Raw genomic sequence first — 20,638 nt, 5'->3', positions numbered from 1 at the left:
AACCTTTCAAACGTCAATGACTACTTTAGTCAGAAACATGATGGAAAGTGATACACGACAGTAGTGGGTATGGTGGATTCAGCATTTCTTTATAACTATCAATGAGGAAAGATGTCTCTTATAAGGAAAGTTAGCTACTGAATTTTCTTATTAAACTTTCCAGACATGAGTATCTCCAGCAACTCTCAATCAGCACATAGCACCAAAGTTCACTAAGAGATGGGAAATAATGAAGAAACCTTATCTACTGGTACAGCTCTTCTACAAACATGAAAATCTAAAAATTAGAAGTATTTGATGCATTTGCACAGTGTCTTTGACAATCCAACATTATAGATGCCAGTTAATAACAGGGAAAGAAAACAAAACACAGTACAAAAAATTAATGCTCAAGTCAATAAAGACTACTTCATAAAGTATTTATTCATTCATTAGCTATACCAAATAATCTTTTGTGTAATGAATTCCCAGTTTTTGAGATCATTAAGGAACAGGTTTAACTAATTAAGCTTAATTTCTAAATAGAACATGACAAATATTCTTCTTGATCTATAAAAAATGTGCAATGCAGTAAAACTTTTCAATTCATATCATGGAGCAAGAAACAGTAAGCTAAGCCATAACTTTGACATATATGGATAACATTATGATTCCTTCCTTTTCTGAAGCAACAGAAAATACTTATGCTTTAATTTTCCTTTATATCAAAGTGAATATCAGATATATATAATAAAATGATCACAAGTAGGAGGAACAGATCACAGTTATGAAAGTAAGGCATTTTCACAATCATATTGGTCACTTAGTATTACTAACTCCACAATATTAAGAGGAATAATTTAATTTCTTTTCTGTTTTTTTTTGGTTAATCATTATATTGAATAAAATCTGAAAAACAACACTATTATTTTGATACTATAAAACTGATTCAAAGTAAAAATTCTAGACAATCATCAGATTTATCATATACTAAAAAAATCACAAACTGAAAAAAAAGTTTAAAAAATGTCTCTGAAATGTCATCAGAAACATATTTGGTACCAAAGCATTTAGCTTAAAGTTTCCTTTTGTTTCAGATCATTCTGCATGTCAATTTAATAAGCTGAATGCCATTAGGAAATCAAGCATGTATTTACACTTATTTCATACTTCTTAAGCACATATCATTCATCAGAATATTCTGAAAGTGATACATTTTTCATTTCTTTTCCTTTTAAAAGGATTTTCAGTGGATTTTGAACGGCTCATGAAGACCACTTTTGAAGAAATTACAGTTGAATAGATAAAATTGCAGCATTTCAAAAATTGGTGCCAAAGAGTATTCATCTTCCATTATAGCTAAATCGAGGTAACTTTATGGGTCATTTCTTTTCTTTTTTCACCTGCCTTCAGAGTTTGAACTTTCACTCACAATAGTCCAAAAAACAAACTATCTATTTTTATAAAAACATATAAATATTCTGCAATTGAAAGCCTGCATATGTGCTTTGCTAGGTCTGCAGAATCAGATTGATTTACTATGTTCCTGGGATTATGGTGAAGAAATAATGTATCAAAGCACCTTTGATGACTTCTAGTACTTAAAATATTCTGAATTATTTCTCCTGGTGAAAGATGCTATATCTCCATTCTTAAAGATAGAACTTCACTGGGACAAGTTCTGAGCAACTTGATTTTGTTGGCCATTCTCTGAGGAGTGTTTTAACCAGACGACCTATAACAACTCATTAAATCTAAATAATTCTGTGATTCTGTGAGTCTTTGACCTCAAAACTGCCATAACTGTCTTGAAATCTGTATGAAAATAGTCCTGACTTACTATTCATAGCAAATCAGCCTGTTTTTATTGAAGTGCCACATTATTATTCAGTGGTGCTCACAGTAGTACATACCAAATGTAGTAGTTCAAAATTCATACTCCATTTGTAGCTGTCCAGGATTTTCTAAACTCACTCATTTCATATCTACAGGCTCCTACATACTGTCATCTTTAAAATACATTCTGGATAGGGATTTTTGGTACAAACTGCTGGCAGGTAAGGCACTCCTGACAGTGGAGACAGTAGGACCCTTGTGTTGCTCATAAGCAAATATTGAGAAATAAAAGACGACTGGAAGAAGGGTAACACTGTCCTCGTTTTTAAAAAGGGTAGAAAAGATAACCCTGAGAACTACTGACCTGTCAGCCTCGCCTCAGTGCCTGGGAAGATTATGAATCCGATCTTCCCAGAAGCTAGACTAAAGCACATGGAGGACAGGGAAGTGATCAATGGCAGCCAGCACGACTTCACCAGGGGCAAGACCTGTATGACCAACCTAGTGGCTTTCTGTGATGGGGTAGAATCATAGAATCATAGAATTATGTAACCACAGCAGTGGACACGGGAAGTGATCTATCTGGACTTCTGTAAAAACTTTGACACAGTCCCTCACAGCAGCCTTCTCTCTAAATTGGTGAGATATGGATTTGATGGGTGGGCTTTTCAGTGGGTAAGAAATTGATTGGACAGTTTTATTCAGAGAGTAGTGGTCAATGGCTCAACGTCAAGATGGAGATCTGTGACAAGCTGTTCTCCCACAGGGGTCTGTACTGGGACCAGTGCTGTTTAGTATCTTCATCACTGATATTGACAGTAAGATTAAATGCACCCTGAGCAAGTTTGCAGATGACACCAAGCTGAGTGTGGAAGGATGGGATGTCATCCAGAGGGACCTAGACAGGCTGGAGAAGTGGGCCTGTGAGAACCTCATGAGGTTCAACAAGTCCAAGTGGAAGGTCCTACACCTGGGTCAGGGCAGCCCGCGTTTTCAATACAGGATGGGGGAAGATGTTATTGAGAGCATCCCTGTGGAGGACTTCAGGGTGCTGGTTGATGAGAAGCTCCACATGAGCCGGCAATGGGTACTTGCAGCCCAGAAGGCCAACCGTATCCTGGGATGCACAAAAAGAAGTATAGAGTATTGTGCTCAGTTCTGGAATTCTCAATGTAGGAAAGATACGCAACTGTTGGAACAGTTCTTTGGATTTTTGTTTCTAATGAAAGACCCTGTAGTAGTAAAGTGTATGATTTCTTGCCTTCTATCGTCCCTTTCTTCTGTCTGCTACATACAAGTCACGACAGTTGAAGACCTTGGAGTATTTGCACCATGGGAGACCAATGCCCCAAACAAGGACCCTGGTGCCCTTGTTTGTCTATAATCCCTTGAAACAAAGAATCATTTGTTGGAAGGGATGAGATGCTCCCGAAGGGACTACAACATTGGGACAAGAGGGTGGAGGCTCTTTTGGCCTTATCTGTCTCAAACACTGCTGAGTGGAAAATCCCTGAAATGAAATTCCTCTGAGCTATAAAAGGAGGAGGACAAGAGGCAACAGAGGAAACCTCAGCTGCAGTGCTCTGAGGAACCGAGATCCCCATTGGCTGAATGCGCACTGGAACCAGGACTGGTGATCTCTCTATCTCAATATCTCTCTCTCTTTCATGGCCTATCACTGTAGTTTAATTGAAAGCTGCATACATATATATATGTATCCTATTACTGTAGTTTAACTTTAAGCCATATATATACATATCTCTCTGCCTATATGATTGGATATCATAGACATGTATCAACAATAAATTGGTTTGTGTTTACAGATGTTCAGTGCCCTTTCACAGTATCTCTAACCAGGGGAATTCAATCAACTTCAGTGTCTTGTCCTCATTTGGACAAGCCCTAGATGAAGACCTAACTTCACCATTAGACGCTGAGGCTCTGTATCCATAGAGAGCTCTGCAGAGGGACAGACAGGCTCATTCACCCACAGGGAACACATACAAATTCAATCGTGGGTGCCACCTGTGTCACTGAAGAAGAGATCCTGATGGAATAGCTCAAGGCCTTGTGAAGAGTGGACAGTGATTTATAAGAACTTCATTAAACAACTGATGGATGCTATTGCTTCTACTCAGTAAGTATTATAAACTGTAGGCTGATGAACAAATAATAGGAAGCAGCATAACTTCTGGCTGTATATTTAAAGCAAGCAGCTAGAAACCGCATGTTGTTGTACCTAGATCCTGCTGGACTTTGGAGATACTCTGAGCATGCCAGTTGGATCAAGTGACTCTGGACACTCAGCATTTACACATCACCGAAGACATCAGGTTAAGAGATTTGTTTTAGAGAAAGAAGTCAGATGTCTGCCTAGACCTTGCTTATAAGTTCCTGGCGTGAGCACTGTCTGTCTCCAGCTCCAGGCCCTTTCACCTCTCTAGACCTGCACTATTTTCCAGAATAATTCTCCATAAGTAAAGGCAGACTTTTTATGGTTCTAAATCCAGCATCACTGAGAGAAATTCCAATGATGAAAATCTTTATTATTAAATAAATACATACATAAATAAAAACTTCAGTTGTTAGCTCTTGAGAATACTTTATCTATTCACCACTGTTAAATTTCTGTTTGCAGTGTCAAAAAACAGGATAGACTTAACAATTGCTTTGTTTCCCACAAGAGGAAGAATGAAAGCAAAAATTCTTTAATGTGCTAAACATACAACAGATATTGCTTACTAAATATTGTCTCTTTACCATGAAATACAATTATTTTAAAAGATTGTCCTCATAGTATATTATTATACTAACTACATTTTTTTAACATTTTCCATCAACTCTGTTTTCAGTTTCCCTTCAGACATTTTCAGTGATTAACATTTCCCGGGGCTTTTTATCCTTCTTCATTTGTAGGTAACCCATAAATTCTCAATTGCCTGTATTATTTTATACATCAACTGTTTTCTGAAATTCAGGTAGTAATTGTATCACCAGTATCATGGACTATTAATGTGATGAAAGGGAAAAGATCAATGACCATCTATGGTCCACAGAATTCTGATTAGACACTGTTCTTAGAAGTGAAAGAGACTAAGTATTTTTCCTTTCACAGGGTATGATATGAAGCAAAAATTATCTGCATAGATGTAGAATGAGAAAGAATGAGATGCTTACTAACCTCTCCTCTTGTGGGAAATTGTAATTGAAAATACTGTCTTTAAGCCTTTTGAGTTCCAGGTACTCTTTCAATAGATCTACAGCTGAAGTATAAGCTCCATTGATTCAAAATAATTTATTTAGATGATACAATTCCCCAATGAATAATATGTGTGTAGGCTTACTGAACACCTTCACTCTAATCTACTAAAATGAGTGTTATTCTTGGGACCTTTTACACTCACTTCATGCAATAAAAGAGAGATTACAATAAAGCATTGTGATATTATTTATTTCTAGCCTCAAACTCCAGTGAAAACTCTAAAAAGGCCAGGCAGAACAAATTTATTTCTGGTAATCTATGCATATTATCAATTCCTGATTTAATGTGAGGCAACAGAAAAAAAAAATCCCCATACTTAATCTTTCTAAGTATAACTGTAAAAATAGATGACCTGTATCTTTTGCATGTATGTCTACTCAATATTTCTCCTTTTCTTACTTCTCTTTTCTACCATTTTTCAGAAATCTGTCAGAGAGCAGAGAGGAATCTACTTGATGCTGAAAATTGCTTCCTGTCCTCCTGCTTTGTTTGCCTGTTTGGGTAGCTGCTAAAACTCCTGCCCAACAATAAAATGCACAAAAAAAGATGCAAACATTTATTCTATTAGAATAAAAAGTGGCCCTTTCTTGGTTTAGCATTGGCTACTTATCTTCCAGTCTCAGACATCATAAATATTCAACTCCCTCAAAAAAAAAAATCTGTCTTTTAATTCGCAGGCATCCCCTTCACTGATCTTTTTATGCCACACATCCCATTTCTTGGGTAAGTGGCAAAATATCAGATTCAAGTATGTTTAGAGACTTGAAGGAGGACTTACTTATGTCATGCATATAAACAGAACACAAGATAAAATGATGCAATGAAAGAAATCCCTTCAACTGCTACTTAAATTCAGTGGCTTCTCACCATCTGACCTCACCATAGATACAGAATTATGCTTCTGGGAAGAACTGCAAGTATTTGTCCATGTTAAAGCTTTATGAAACGTCAAGAAGCAGTGATTCCTATGCCTAAATCTGCTGGGGGAAGTCTGATTAGGAAGAACCCTGGATGCACACAGACAGCATCAAGTATACTAAAAAATGTTAAGATCATATTGAAGCACGAAGTAACAGCTGAGGGGAAAATCTTTATTACAACAACCTAGTAATTACAGCACTTGCAATGTCAGTGTGTCAAACCAGTATCTTTCATCTTCTAACCTAACCATCAAAGCTGAGGTATATAGCTCCTGTTGAAGCTATGACACTATGCAGAAAGACAGCCCGGACCTGTGGGATAAAAAGAGCCTGATTTCACATCTGAGGGGAGTGACACTAAGATTAAAGATCTGGTAAGAAAACCTTAATCTGGAGAGCAGTAAATCGAGCTGTCTGCTTACCAGTTGAATACTTTTTAAGCTATGACTGTCACCCCAAAATAGACATACTCTTTTGTAATACCTATATGTTTATTTCTTTATCTATTTATCTATCTATTATTTATTAAGCAGGAACTTCCACTGATTTCTTAGAAAGAGTCTTTGTGGATGTGTTCAGAGCTTTGAACTTTAAAAGAATCAACGCTTTGACAAACACCCCTAAGTCAAAAAGGGCTATCAGATTCACCTCTGTGAACTGCACAAGGTTGTGCTACATCCTGGTTGCTTTAGGCATAGTCCTGACAGTTCACCATTCTTCAGGTACAAAATGGGTAAAAGCTATGCATCACAACACTTCCCCACAGATTCCCAAGTCCTCTCTGTCATCTACCATTGAAATGTCACTACAATACAGATAATGTCTAGTAACTCTTCTTCCAGAACCAGAAAATAAGTAACATTTACTTATTCATACATCAATGTAGGATTTTACTTAATAACATTTAGTTGAGGGACATGTCTATTTATTTCACTCAGTTTTAAATGTCCACAATAAAGCAAGGAATTTAGACTCCATTCATTCATCTGCCCTATTTAAGTCTTCAGTGGAGGTTACAGTATATTCATCCCTGTATCGACTAAAATCTAAACACAGATCTAACATGGATGTGGTCACTAAATTTGATAAGGAAAAACTTACCCTCCCTGAAAGCAATTTTCAGAGTGACATTAATATTGCAGGTAAAAAAAAAATTAACTAATACTTGCTATACTAAGAAGTTAGCACTAGGAAAAATACGAGAAGATAAATGAGAAAAATATGTAAATGATGGTAAAATCTACACCTGAGGCAAAACTGAATTTGCTGGACATGCAGAAATGATTTGATACACAGCATGAGACTTATAGTTTGAGATTTAAATAAGAACTTGATGTAATCACTCTTTTCTATCATCTAAATTTCCAGTGGGTGCCAAAACTATTTCCAACCTCTTATGAGCTACACTGTATGTAGCCTTAGGATATAAGCATTGCTATCCAATAACTGCATCGTGTGACTAACAACATGACTGTTATTTACATCATCAGGTACTCTGGTATATTCAGGAAGCATTCTAACCTTTGTCTCAAAATTCAACATGGTTTCCTCAGCCCCAAACCTCTAACAATCTATGACACATCTTGCCCTTCAAAACTTTTTTTATGTCCTGAAGTTCAAAAGGCACTCAGGACTATGGTGTTGCAAAGGGAAGAAAACTCTTTTATTTGCCAGAGAAAGCATTTTTTTTTTTTAATGTGGAGCACTTCAGAAGCATCTAAAACAATTAAGGAAACCGCTCAGTGAAAAGTGTTTCAGATCAACCAAACATATATTGAGATAGATAGATAGATAGATAGATAGATAGATAGATAGATAGATAGATAGATAGATAGATAGATAATAGATTGTAATTTTATTTTACAGAAAGCTAAGTAAAGTGTTAAGAAGCAATATAAGTCTTTCAAAGGTTTATGTTATGGAGCAATAACCCATGCTGAGTGCCATAGATGGCTGACAATATAATGTGGGGAATTAGCACAGCATAATTTACACCCTACTGTGCACTTCTGCTTAATTTAACAGCAAGAACTCAGCTCCCCCTCTGTGTTTCTATAAACATTTAACAATAGAAGCTTCATTTCAGAGATTTTCCTTCAAAATAATTCTGATCAAACCCTTACTGTGACAACAGATGGCGATAGAGCAGATGTACCATAGGACCTGAAAGTTCAATAATTGTCAGTCAAGAGCTGCAGAATGGATACTCTGAGGAACTACAGTAATGGCATATTGAAAAATAATTAATTCAACAGTTATGCAAAATAATGAAGACAAAATTAATAAAAAAATTGGAGAAGGAACAAAACAGCTGTCAATATACTTCTAGAGTAATGACTTGATTTTCTTTGAGGACATGTCACCATTCAGTTGTATACTGTTTTATCATTCCACTTTAAAAATAATACAACAGCAATATTATCTTGGAGATCATTATTCTGCAATTTAAAAAAAAATGAAGTGTGTTGTGTTTCATACAGATGTTTCTATGTAGAGCAGATGTTGCCCTATCAGTTCACCTGAGCAACACAATTCACCTTTTTAAACCTAATACAGATGAGACATCTGCAGCAAAGGACACTGGCTTGAGTGACAGGCAAGTCACTGTGGCATCTGCATTTATTCACCCCTACACAGTGTTTTTAAGTTAGGTTTTATCAAAGTAAAATCACTAAGCTGAATTTTTAGAAGTGATTTTAAATGAGATTGTTCTCATTATGTAACTTTAATGAAGCTGATCAGCAGCCTGTTAAGCCAGAATATAAGGTAATATTACATAGCTTATCTGGTACAGCTACATGTAGTTTGTTTTTCTTGAATTATATCGAAAGCACAAGAAAATGGGCATATCCATATACATTTGTGAAGACCATAAAAAACATAAATGTGCCTGCAAAGTGCTGGGATCTGTGACAACTGAGTGCTGTGGAATCTGACATGCACAATTATACCCCAGTTGGTTGCTTAGCGTGGCATCAGTTTAATTTGCCCTGATATTCTAAAAATGAGCTAAACACAGTTGTGAAGATAGAAATGCTGTCTCATTATCATGTAATTCTCATTATAAATTGTTAACTTTGAACAGGACAGCTACCAATACTTTTCCCATAAATGCAGGAAAATTATAGAGGGAAAGGTTCTTTCTAAAACTGAAAATTAGCATTATTTAATGAGAATATCTTATCTTCTGTAGTGATAATACAATCCTTAAAAAATGCTCATGCTGCCTGTGGATAATAGAGCAATAGTGCCCAACTTAAAGGACTTAAGCATTCTTCCCCATTATCCTTTTTTTTTTTTTTTTGGTGAATTCACTAGTGATGAAAGGCAGCAGGTTACAGCTTTTAAATTAATCTTAATAGAGATGAGACATAGAGCATGGGAAAAGACAGTTTTAATACACTGTTTGCAAGATATTCTAATCTCCATTTCATTTGAAACCCTGAGACATGACTTTTGTATATGTAGTAGAAAAGCAAGAAGATATCTATTGCATTTTTGAACATGTATGTGAACACAACCATAATCCAATAAAATGGAAAATCAGCTTCCCAGGTTTGCCAGGCACTGAATCTGCATTGTACTACTATCTTCTGAGTAAAATAATTGCTATCAGAAAGTTACAATTTTCTCAGCTGCAGTTTATAAAAATTGTATATAACTGAAGGCCAAACTAAGATTTAGATCTAAACATTTAATTCCTTTGCACGCCTAAACTAGATGTAACCAGCTTATCTTCCTGGCATGTTAATCATTAAATGCCAAATCCCAAACAAACGCAAACAGCAAATGAGGGTTATAACATGCACTAAAATCTCCAGTAGCTGGAGGCAATACATTTGGATTCCCACTCTGAGAAAGATCAGAAGATTTTCTAAGAAAGACTGTCTAATGCTGATTTCCCTAGATTCTATCAAGTCGACTTTCAGCTGAGATCAGCACATTTGCAAACTCACTGTGGCTAATGTAAAGACTGGGAATTTAAAAGGAATGAGCAATGCTTGTCCACAATACATCATCACACTTCACAAAGATAAGGTGTGTTTTCCTACCCTTTGGAAAGGGTTAGCAGGGAAGTCAATGCCACCTTTCAGAAGACACCTGCCTAATGATTACTCTCAGAAGACCTGATATTTGCTGCACTCAGGGTAACAGCTGAACCACAGTGATGAGCTCCAATAAAAGGAAACGTGTCTGTGTTTTCACTCCTATCTTGGCTGATCAAAGAGAGGCCTCTGCCTGAAACCTTTAAATATTCTATATTCTATTTGTGCTTCTTTGCTGTGAGGCCTTTATCATTTTGTCCATGATATAGTATTATTTTTAGTGCATATTTAAATTGCGTACTATGTTTCAAGAACCAGGTTATCTCCTTTTTTTTTTTCTCAAGTATTCACCTATTTTTTCTTAGATGGTACTACATTTCTAAAACTATTGCCTTAAAGGAAAGGTTTTACACTATGTGCAATCACCAATTCTTTTCTAATCTCTTCTTTTCTTATCTTTTTAACTTTGTTGCAGATAGGCATTTGTATAGCACTGTCAGCATTACATAGCTTTCACACATATGTAGATTCATTTCAAAACTGTGATGCTAATGGATCTTCCTGTGCTGATGTGTTCTTCTCTAAATCAATAATATATTCATAAAGGAATTATAACTGGATTGGTTCCTTAACATTAGTTTCACAGCTGCCTTCCTCCTCTTACCTTTAAAAACTAATTTAAATCCATATACACATATACAGATACATATACGCATATTAATTTTATTTTAATATGTAGATGTATATGCACATATATACATATATATAAATTCTAAGTGAAAGTAACCTTCAACTACTCTGCTGTTGTTCATAAAAAAAAACATGGACATTTGTTAAGTGAAATTAAGTATGATTTTGGGTGCTTTTTAAGCATGACAAGATGAAGACAGCAGTCAAAAGATTAACGTGCAATGTTGCCACTGTTGATGGAAAATTCTATGGAAATATTTCCTAGATAGACAAAGGTGTAAAAATCAAAACCTTCAAATGCATATTAGATACTAGTAATGTCTAAGTAATATCTAAGTGTGGGAAAGGTATTAAGCCCCTTAGTAACTCGATATTTAGCAAAAGAAGGATATTTAAGGAAAAGGATGAAGACTGCAATTTGTTGCTGTTTATCATGAATAGTTCAAGCATATGGAAATAAAAAGTAAAATATACTGTAGAAATTTTATCAGCAAGGTAGAATTGAAAAGCCACATGATCATACAAATCTTTTCTATTGGTATTGATTGAAGATAGCCCACTAAAAACTATTCATCAACAGATGTTTTTCAATAAATGTTTAAAAATGTTTCATTATTGGTGCTTAGAAACAGTCAGATTTTTTTTTTTTTTTTTTGAACAAATGGCACATGGTTAAAAACAGGCATTTCCATCCTAAATAGACCTGTAGTTCCAATTAATCTCGTTGTAAGAAAAAGTCCAGAAGTAAAATTCCAATCAGATCAGTTTCATAGTTCAAGTTCATGATGTGCTTGCAGAAACAAGTTGAAACTATTTAGCCTCTTAGACAAAAATGTCAAGACTGCAAAGGCAGTCAAGATGATAATTTAATATTCAGCTAAATAATGATGTGTTACTGTAACAAGCAAAAAGGCCTGTTTCTTCACTGTATATCATGTTAATGTCTGTTGCATACCAGATGACAAAAATCAACCTTAGATCTGTATAGTCTTTTCTGACTCTTCCCAGAAATACCACATTTAACTTAAATTAGGTTAAATTTCCTAGATCCAATTAAAATAAAAAAATGCAACTCTCTTTACATAAGGTAAAGCTGAAAAGGAGTCTATTTTGTAAATTAATGTTCCCTAAAATTCAAGTTATCCACAGATCAATACATCTTTTTCTTTACCAGTATCTGTTGGGCAGTGAGACCTTAACTGCCTTGCTGCCCATCAAATTCGCCTCTTTTTTTTCAATTTGACCTTTTGTCTGACTTTCTTGAAATGGTCCATGGTAATTCCTTCAGAATACAGCAATTGATGCTGATGAGTCAAGAATGTATTAATTGCAGGCTGCTCTAACAGATAACATGTCAACAAGGTATTCAAGCCAAGCAAGTTATTTTTGGTTTCCATTGGAATTCTAATGAAGAGAAGAATGCCTATTTGGCCACACACGCCAAAAGTTCCACAACAGTAAAGATCACTGAATTGATGTGTTAGCGTGGTGGGACATTATAACTCTCTATATGTATTTTGTTGGGGTTTTTTACAGTAACAAGAGCAAAGAGAGAAGTTCAGAGTAAATCATAACAGTTAGAATGAAGCTAGTTAAATAATTTTTGTTTATGGGGCTTTTTGTTCTTCCTATCCTTTTGAGATAGTAGCATTTCTTTGCCACTGCCAGCAACTGATGTTATAGAAACTATTCTGAAAATTCCCAAATGCAACTTTTATGTTAAATTGCTGAATGTGAGAAACCACTTTCTTTCTGCTACTTGAGTTGGCAAGAGAGAAAAATATCTAAAAATCTGCGCTAATTGTAATGCAGACAAAGAATTGAGAATAAAGACCAAATAAGAATGTACCTAATTGTTTATTATGTTCTATTTATTCCAACTATGTTTATACACACTCATATAGTTACTATTTTTTATTATTATTGTCATTCATTTATTATGACTTGTGGACCATTTCATGAAGAAAGTAGCAAACAAAATAATACCCCCTCCCTTGTGAGTTACACATATTACGTATGTGTATACAACATATAATATAATTATATATTAATAAAGTTGGATCAGAGACAGGGAACTGTTGAACCGGCTGAAAATATGGTGTAAGGGAGATGAGAGTACTTTTCTTCTTCAAATCTGTCCTCTTCAAGACATGTTTACCACGCAGTCAAAACATATTTCTTTTGTTCTACAAGGAAATAATTTGTTCCTCCTGATGAATCAGCTTTCTCTGTTTCCCCTTATTAGAATTTTTTTTAAAAGAAATCCCTATTATGTAATACTTATGACATACAATGCATGCATACTTTAATTACTTGTTTTAATTTACTATACACGTACTCTGTGACAAGTAGACTGTCACAAAATGGTGACTTTTTCAATTGTTGTGCTATATTTTAGCCTAGAGGAAGCTGAGGGGAGAACTTATTGCTCTCTCCAACTACCTGAAAGGAGGTTGTAGAGAGGAGGGAGCTGGCCTCTTCTTCCACGTAACAGGGCAGAGGACAAGGAGGACCCAGAAAACTACAGGCCTGTCAGTCTGACCTCAGTGCCAGGGAAAGTCATGGAACAGGTGATCTTGAGTGCGATCATGAAGCACATGCAAGAGAACCAGGTGATCAGGCCCAGTTACCACAGATTCACAAAAAGCAGGTCTTCCCAAACTAACCTGATCACCTTCTATGACAAAGTAACTCGCATGCTGGATGAGGGAAAGGCTGTGGATGTATCTTCCTGGACTTCAGTAAAGCCTTTGACACAGTTTCTCACAGCATTCTGCTTGAGAAACTGTCAGCCTCTGGCCTGGACAGGCGCACACTCTCCTGGGTGGAAAACTGGTTGGATGGCCGGGCCCAGAGAGTGGTGGGAAATGGTGTGAAATCCAGCTGGAGGCCAGTGACAAGTGGGGTTCCCCAGGGCTCAGTGCTGGGTCCAGCCCTGTTCAATGTCTTTATCAATGACCTGGATGAAGGCATTGAGTGCACCCTTAGCAAGTTTGCAGACGACACTAAGCTGGGTGGAAGTGTTGATCTACTGGAGGGTTGGGAGGCTCTGCAAAGGGATCTGAACAGGCTGGACCGCTGGGCAGAGTCCAATGGCATGAGGTTTAACAAGGCCAAATGCCGGGTCCTGCACTTGGGGCACAACAACCCTGTGCAGTGCTACAGACTAGGAGAAGTCTGGCTAGAAAGCTGCCTGGAGGAGAGGGACCTGGGGGTGTTGGTTGACAGCCGACTGAACATGAGCCAGCAGTGTGCCCAGGTGGCCAAGAAGGCCAATGGCATCTTGGCTTGTATCAGAAACGGTCTGACCAGCAGGTCCAGGGTGGTTGTTCTCCCTCTGTACACAGCACTGGTGAGACCGCTCCGCGAATCCTGTGTTCAGTTCTGGGCCCCTCACCACAAGAAGGATGTTGAGGCTCTGGAGCGAGTCCAGAGAAGGGCAACAAAGCTGGTGAAGGGGCTGGAGAACAGGCCTTATGAGGAGCAGCTGAGAGAGCTGGGGTTGTTTAGCCTGGAGGAGGCTGAGGGGAGACCTCATTGCTCTCTACAACTACCTGAAAGGACGTTGTAGAGAGGAGGGTGCTGGCCTCTTCTCCCAAGTGACAGGGGACAGGACAAGAGGGAATGGCCTCAAGCTCCGCCAGGGGAGATTTAGGCTGAACATTAGGAAAAAATTTTTCACAGAAAGGGTCATTGGGCACTGGAATAGGCTGCCCAGGGAGGTGGTTGATTCACCTTCCCTGGAGGTGTTTAAGGCATGGGTGGACGAGGTGCTAAGGGGCATGGTTTAGTGTTTGATAGGAATGGTTGGACTTGATGAGCCGGTGGGCCTCTTCCAACCTGGTTATTCTATGATTCTATGATTCTATGAATGGCCTCAAGCTCCACCAGAGGAAATTCAGGCTGGACATTAGAAAAAAAAAAAATCACCAAAAGGGTCATTAGGCACTGGAACAGGCTGCCCAGGGAGGCGGTAGATTCACCACCCCTGGAGGTATTTAAAAGATGCGTAGATGGTAGCTCAGGGACATGGTTTAGTGGTTGACAGGAATGGTTGGACTCGATGATCCTGGAGGTTTTTTCCAACCTAGTGATTCTGTGATTCTGTGATATCACAGAATAATTAATGGCATTACTGTATGATGGGAACAAGACTATTTTGCAAATAAGTCTTTGCAGTGTACTGTGCTTTATCCTGAATATTTTTATTCATGATGTATTTATATTTACAGTTTTCTAAAATACATGCTGATCCTTCTGAGGAGATGTGGCCGTGCCCATTTTTACTAAGGTCTCTAGCAAATAGAATGTCAGACTTTTAGTCTTTAACTTCAAGCAGTCTGGACGTTTGCTTCTTTGTAAGCAACAAGAAACAGAAGTAGAAAGAACAGACTTCTCAAGACACAGAGCTCTATTGCTGTGACCCATGGATCCAACCACCTGATACACAGATGTAGAGAGGAGCAGCAATTGTGCTTGTGATGTATTTTGCAAGAAACCACCACTACTTAAGAAATCTTACTCCTCTTTTTTAAGGCATTGTAATGCTTTCCTGAAATACAAGACTGGTAATGGATGAACTTGAAGACAGTCATATGATTCAGTTTGTTCCAAATTCTGCTGCTCCTCTTCTCCATAAGCATGGGCAAGTATTAATATTTTGTGCTTTCATTTGGACAATAGAATTGGTATATTTTTAGAAATTTAGAAGAACATTGTTGGGTACTTACTAATTCTGTAAGGCGTAACTATCCTGTTCCTCCTTTTATAACAAAATGAATAAGATGCAATCTGAAGAAAACTTTCATACATACGTGTGTGTGTGTGTGTGTATTTATACATGCATCAAATGGGTTAATTTACAATTATTAGGCATTATCATACTATGACCAAAAATTCCAGTTTCCTGTAGAAAAACAAGGTACTTTGTCAAAGAAAATCTGCTAAGAATTCTGGAGCTAGAATAATGCAGATTTACCACACAATTAAATACAGTTGAAATGAATATTATAAATGAAACAACCCTGATGTTTCCTTTTCTTACCTGCTGGTTTACGGGAAAATTCCTGTTGATTTTTTTAATCTATAAAAATGAATAAAGAAATAGATTAGTGATCAGTCACTAGAAGAAAAAAAACCCAACAACAAACATTAGGTTTTAGAGGCGTATATCAGACCTCCCTCTTAAATTATGTGTGTAAAAAAAAGCCCTCTCCTGCAGTAGAATAAGTGAAATCTTTGACAAACTCACATGAATAATGAGACATTTCCATGGACATAATGTGTTTTATTTTGCTGTTCAGAATACAGGAATTCTCTTCCTGGAAGTGTTCAAGGCCAGGCTGGACGAGGCCTTGAGCACCCTGGTCTAGTGGGAGGTGTCCCTGCCCATGCCAAGGGAATTGGAACTAGATTATCTTCAAGATCCCTTCCAACCCAAACCATGATTCTATGACTCTATGAAAGAAGAATACACGCAAAATATTTTCACCGAAGTAATGAAGCTCTAAGAAAATTCTTTTCCTGAGACAATGATGGAAAATTGGGCTGCAATAGCCTCCAAAATAGCCCTTACTCTACCCTTGTATCCTAGGTGCAAAATCAAGTGTGCAATCAGCTATTGCTAATTGTTAAAGTATATTTTTTAATCATTCAACAATATCTCTAGGTAAAAAGTAAAGAGAAAACCAGTATGAGACCTCTGGTTCATAAAGAGTTTGTATTTAGCCCTGTAGACCATTGTCTCTGTCTAGATAAACACTGGTAGCTTCGTCAGAAGTATCTAATACAAGAAGAATTAAGCATGCAACATGCCCATTCCAGTCATTAATAGAAGAAAATATTTTTTTTAATGTTAAGTGCAAGCCCTGAAAGCTTTAGAGCAAACCTAGTAAATCTACCATATGCATTCATGATAGATACTTAATAACTAGAATTCATTTCTTCCTCTCTTAAATTAACTTTTCACAATTGTTTTTGTACCTATTTTGGTTTTTGTAACTATTTTCTACCTATTCAAATTAAAGGAGTTGCCAACTATGAATCAATTGCATAACCAACCAAGCCCTGAAACCACAGTGTAGAATTTACATTGCTTCAACCAAAGGCATGTCGTCTTTTTAGAAGAAAACAAGAATCACTATTGAATTTCCTCTAGTATTTACAATATCATCTGTAAACAACTATATGTAGAGTGGCACTGTATTTCACAAACTTTAAAAACAGACTGTTTATTTCAGTAGTACCCTCTGTATTCTTCATGCAAATACTGAGCAAACTTATAAGTCTGTCAATGACATCCCACAGTTTTGCTATCACTGCTAAGAATACACTAGCAAGCAACTCAGTTGTTTTCAAATGTATCCTGAATCAAAAGTCTCAGAAAAAGATTTTCACTTTCTGTTCTTAAATGTACATCAGCTTTGGTTTCCTCCTTTCTAATTAAAAAGGAAGCATTAGAGGACCTAGGACATTCACAGAACAAAGTATTAAAATAAAATGGATCCACACTTTACAAGATACCAACTATCTTACATGATTTCTTAAAAGAAAGATTTCAAGACTTTTGGGATTTATTCCTAAATCTGACATAAAATACACCAGCACGACCAATCCCTGTTTGTGTTAGTATGGACTACTAAAGTCCTTGTCAAAACTGTTATTTCCTTTTAGTTTAAGAAAATACTAGAGCCAACACTATGAAAAAATAAAGTTATGAGAGAAAACTGTAAAGAAAAAGAATTTTTTCTGTTTTAAGCAAAATACTGCAAGTATGTTCTTATGTTCTTACTGTTACATGCTAAATACTTTGACAGTATTTTTGTTTAAGTCACATACAAATATTAACTTTTTGTAAGAGAAATAAAGTATATTAAAAGTCTTGTGTACTTTTAAATGTTCCTGGGAAGTGTAAATACATGATCCAAATATCATCTTCTCAAATTTCTAGCTCATTTGAAGTATGATCTAAGCAACTATATCACATACTTTTCTTAATCATTGTTACTTCCATGAATTACTACAATTATGTTTGTCTTTCAGCTAACAGGGTGATGTTTGCTGGAAATGCATATATTTTGGTTTGCAAACTGCGTTACAGGTGTTCAGTTACACCTGGGATGAAAAATTATTAGTGTGACTACTTTTAGGAAAACTCTAATTCATTATCATTCACAAATACTGGATATTATGTAAAAATAAATAAATAAAAATCTATGATTAGGGAGCAGGATCTACTGATCTTTGGGATTATGAGATACAGGGTCTTGAGAAACTGGAAAGAAAAACATTAGCTAATATTGTTCTTTTTGGCATGTTAGAAAAAACACAGTAAAATTTAATGTACAGATGGTCCATATCCAGCAGTCCTTAGGAATAAAAATCTAAACGTAAAAATTTTTTGCAAATGAAAAGAGAAAAATATACACCTTCTGTTACCTGACAGATTACCTAAAAGAGAAATGTTCTTTCAGTCTTCCATAATATTACTGAACTTATTGTAATACTGTTAATTATTAAGGACAATCACAGTACACAACAACACATAACTGAGGCAAATGAGAAACATTTGTTTTCATCAGAAGACACCAGTACAATACACTGCAAACACATATGTACATAATATTTTTAAACAAAACATCTTGGCTGATACTACACTGAGAAAGAAAGGTAGGTGCTATGAGACCATTCTTTGTAAAGACTTGTTTATTCAGAGCAATAAAAAATAAGAAGTGACACAGAAGGAGAAAAAGCAGCTAATAAACAAATTCTGTTCCAAAGGCAAAGACATAGAAAGCAGCATGAAATTTGATTTGAAACTAGCAAGAACTATCTGCTTCTACTTCATATGCAATGAACAAGTGCTGAGAGGTGAAATTTTATTCTGGTAAATCTTCTGTCATTCAAGTTCCGTGAATGCAAGAAAGAAAAATCTACAAACACCTTAGAGAAAGTAGTTTGGGATTTGGTGAAACATGGTAGTGGTAAGAAGGGTTAAAAGATAAAGTCTCTGCAATATGTTGCATCTGACAAGTAGAAAGGCAAATGATGTTGATGAGAGACCTATAATAGAATATAGATCTTAGAGGAAACTATCATAGAAGAATAATTTGAAGCATAATTCATGGATCATGAAACAGATCCTCCCAGAAGCTATGCTAAAGCACATGGAGGACAGGGAGTTGATTAATGGCTGCCAGCACGGCTTCACCGGGGCAAGTCCTGTATGAACAACTTAGTGACTTTCTATGATGGGGTAACCGCAGCAGTGGACATGGGTAAATCGACAGATGTGATCTATCTAGACTTCCGTAAAGCTTCTGACACAGTCCCCCACAGCATCCTCCTCTCTAAATTGGAGAGATATGGATCTGATGGGTGGACACTATAGCGGAAAAGAAACTGGTTGGAGGGTTGTATTCAAAGAGTAGTGGTCAATGGCTCAAAGTCCAGACAGAGATCCGTGAAAACTGGTGTCCCTCAGGGGTCCATACTGAGGCCGGTGCTGTTTAATATCTTCATCAATGATATTGACAGTGAGATTAAATGCACCCTGAGCAAGACTGCAGATGACACCAAGCTGAGTGGTGCAGTTGCCACACTGGAAGGATGGGATGTCATCCAGAGGGACCTGGACAGGCTGGGGAAGTAGGCCTGTGAGAACCTCATGAGGTTCAACAAGTCCAAGTGGAAGGTACTGCACCTGGGTTGGGGCAATCCCCAATTTCAGTACACAATGGGGGATGACGTGATTGAGAGCTGCCGTACAGAGAAGGACTTGGGGGTGCTGGTTGATGTGAAGTTCTATATGAACCAGCTATGTGCACTCGCAGCCCAGAAAGCCAACTGTATCCTGGGCTGCATCAAAAGAAATGTGGCCAGTAAGTTAAAGGAGGTGATTCTGCCTCCATTACCTTATTGTGAGACCTCATCTGGAGTACTGTGTCCATTTCTGGAATCCTCAGCGTTAAGAAGGATACAGAGCTGTTGGAACAGAGGAGGGCTACAAAGATGATTGGAGGGCTGGAGCACCTTCCATATGAGGACAGGTTGAGAGAGTTGGGATTTTTCAGCCTAGAGAAGGTTTCGAGGAGATCTTATAGCAACCTTCCAGTACCTGAAAGGAGCCTACAAGAGATCTGGAGAGGGACTATCCATAAAGGCTTGTGTTGATAGGATGAGGGGGAATGGGTATAAACTGGAGAAGGTCAGATTCAGACTAGATATTAGGAAGAATTTCTTCACCATGAGGGTGGTGAGGCACTGGAACAGTTTGCCAAGGGAAGTTGTGGATGCCCCATCCCTGGAGGTGTTTGAAGGCCAGGCTGAATGGGGCCTTGGGTAACCTGATCTAGTGGGACGTCCGTGCCCATGGCAGGGGTGTTGGAACTAGATGATCTTTAAGGTCCCTTCCAACCCTAACTGTTCTATGATTCTATGATAATTGATTGTGAAAAGGGTACAAACATGTATGACTAGATATGTTCCAAAACTTTCTCTGGCCAGTGATCTTAGGACATCACAGCCATGAAGAATACCGGATAGGGCGATGATATGAAGTGAGACATAGAGAAGAATGCACCATGGCCAAATTCAGTTAATTTTGTGGACTAGAATTTGTCACCACAGATGAAGAGCTTTCACACTGTTGGTTGTGCCAAACAAGCAAATAAGAACATGTAAAGTCTCTCCTCAGCAGTGTGAGCAGATGAACAGGCTTTTACTTCAGGCTGCAACAAGCGCACTGTTTGGTTGGGGTTTTTTTCAAAAAAATATTTTATTTTATTTTATTTTATTTTATTTTATTTTATTTTATTTTACTTGACTGTCTTCATGACAGAGAAGCAGCAATATAGAAGAATATTATCCATGCTATTATCTTTCTGTGTGGACTGAACCTTATTAGT

The 20,638-nt window shown here is 37.1% G+C and overlaps 1 protein-coding gene across 3 annotated transcripts in view; it reads right to left on the bottom strand.

Annotated features, from left to right (window-relative positions):
* SNTG1 (syntrophin gamma 1) overlaps positions 1-20,638 on the bottom strand; it is a 160,313-nt gene that overhangs the window by 61,184 nt on the left and 78,491 nt on the right. For all 3 annotated transcript variants that reach the window (XM_069854082.1, XM_069854083.1, XM_069854084.1), the window contains one exon: positions 15,778-15,816. In XM_069854082.1, coding sequence (XP_069710183.1) covers positions 15,778-15,816 — 39 coding nt within the window. The remainder of the gene's footprint in view (positions 1-15,777; positions 15,817-20,638) is intronic.

Source organism: Phaenicophaeus curvirostris, chromosome 3 (genome assembly GCF_032191515.1).
Source record: "Phaenicophaeus curvirostris isolate KB17595 chromosome 3, BPBGC_Pcur_1.0, whole genome shotgun sequence".
Lineage (NCBI taxonomy): Eukaryota > Metazoa > Chordata > Aves > Cuculiformes > Cuculidae > Phaenicophaeus > Phaenicophaeus curvirostris.
The sequence above is the reverse complement of the archived record's forward strand: the minus strand, read 5'-3'. Positions and strand labels throughout refer to the sequence as shown.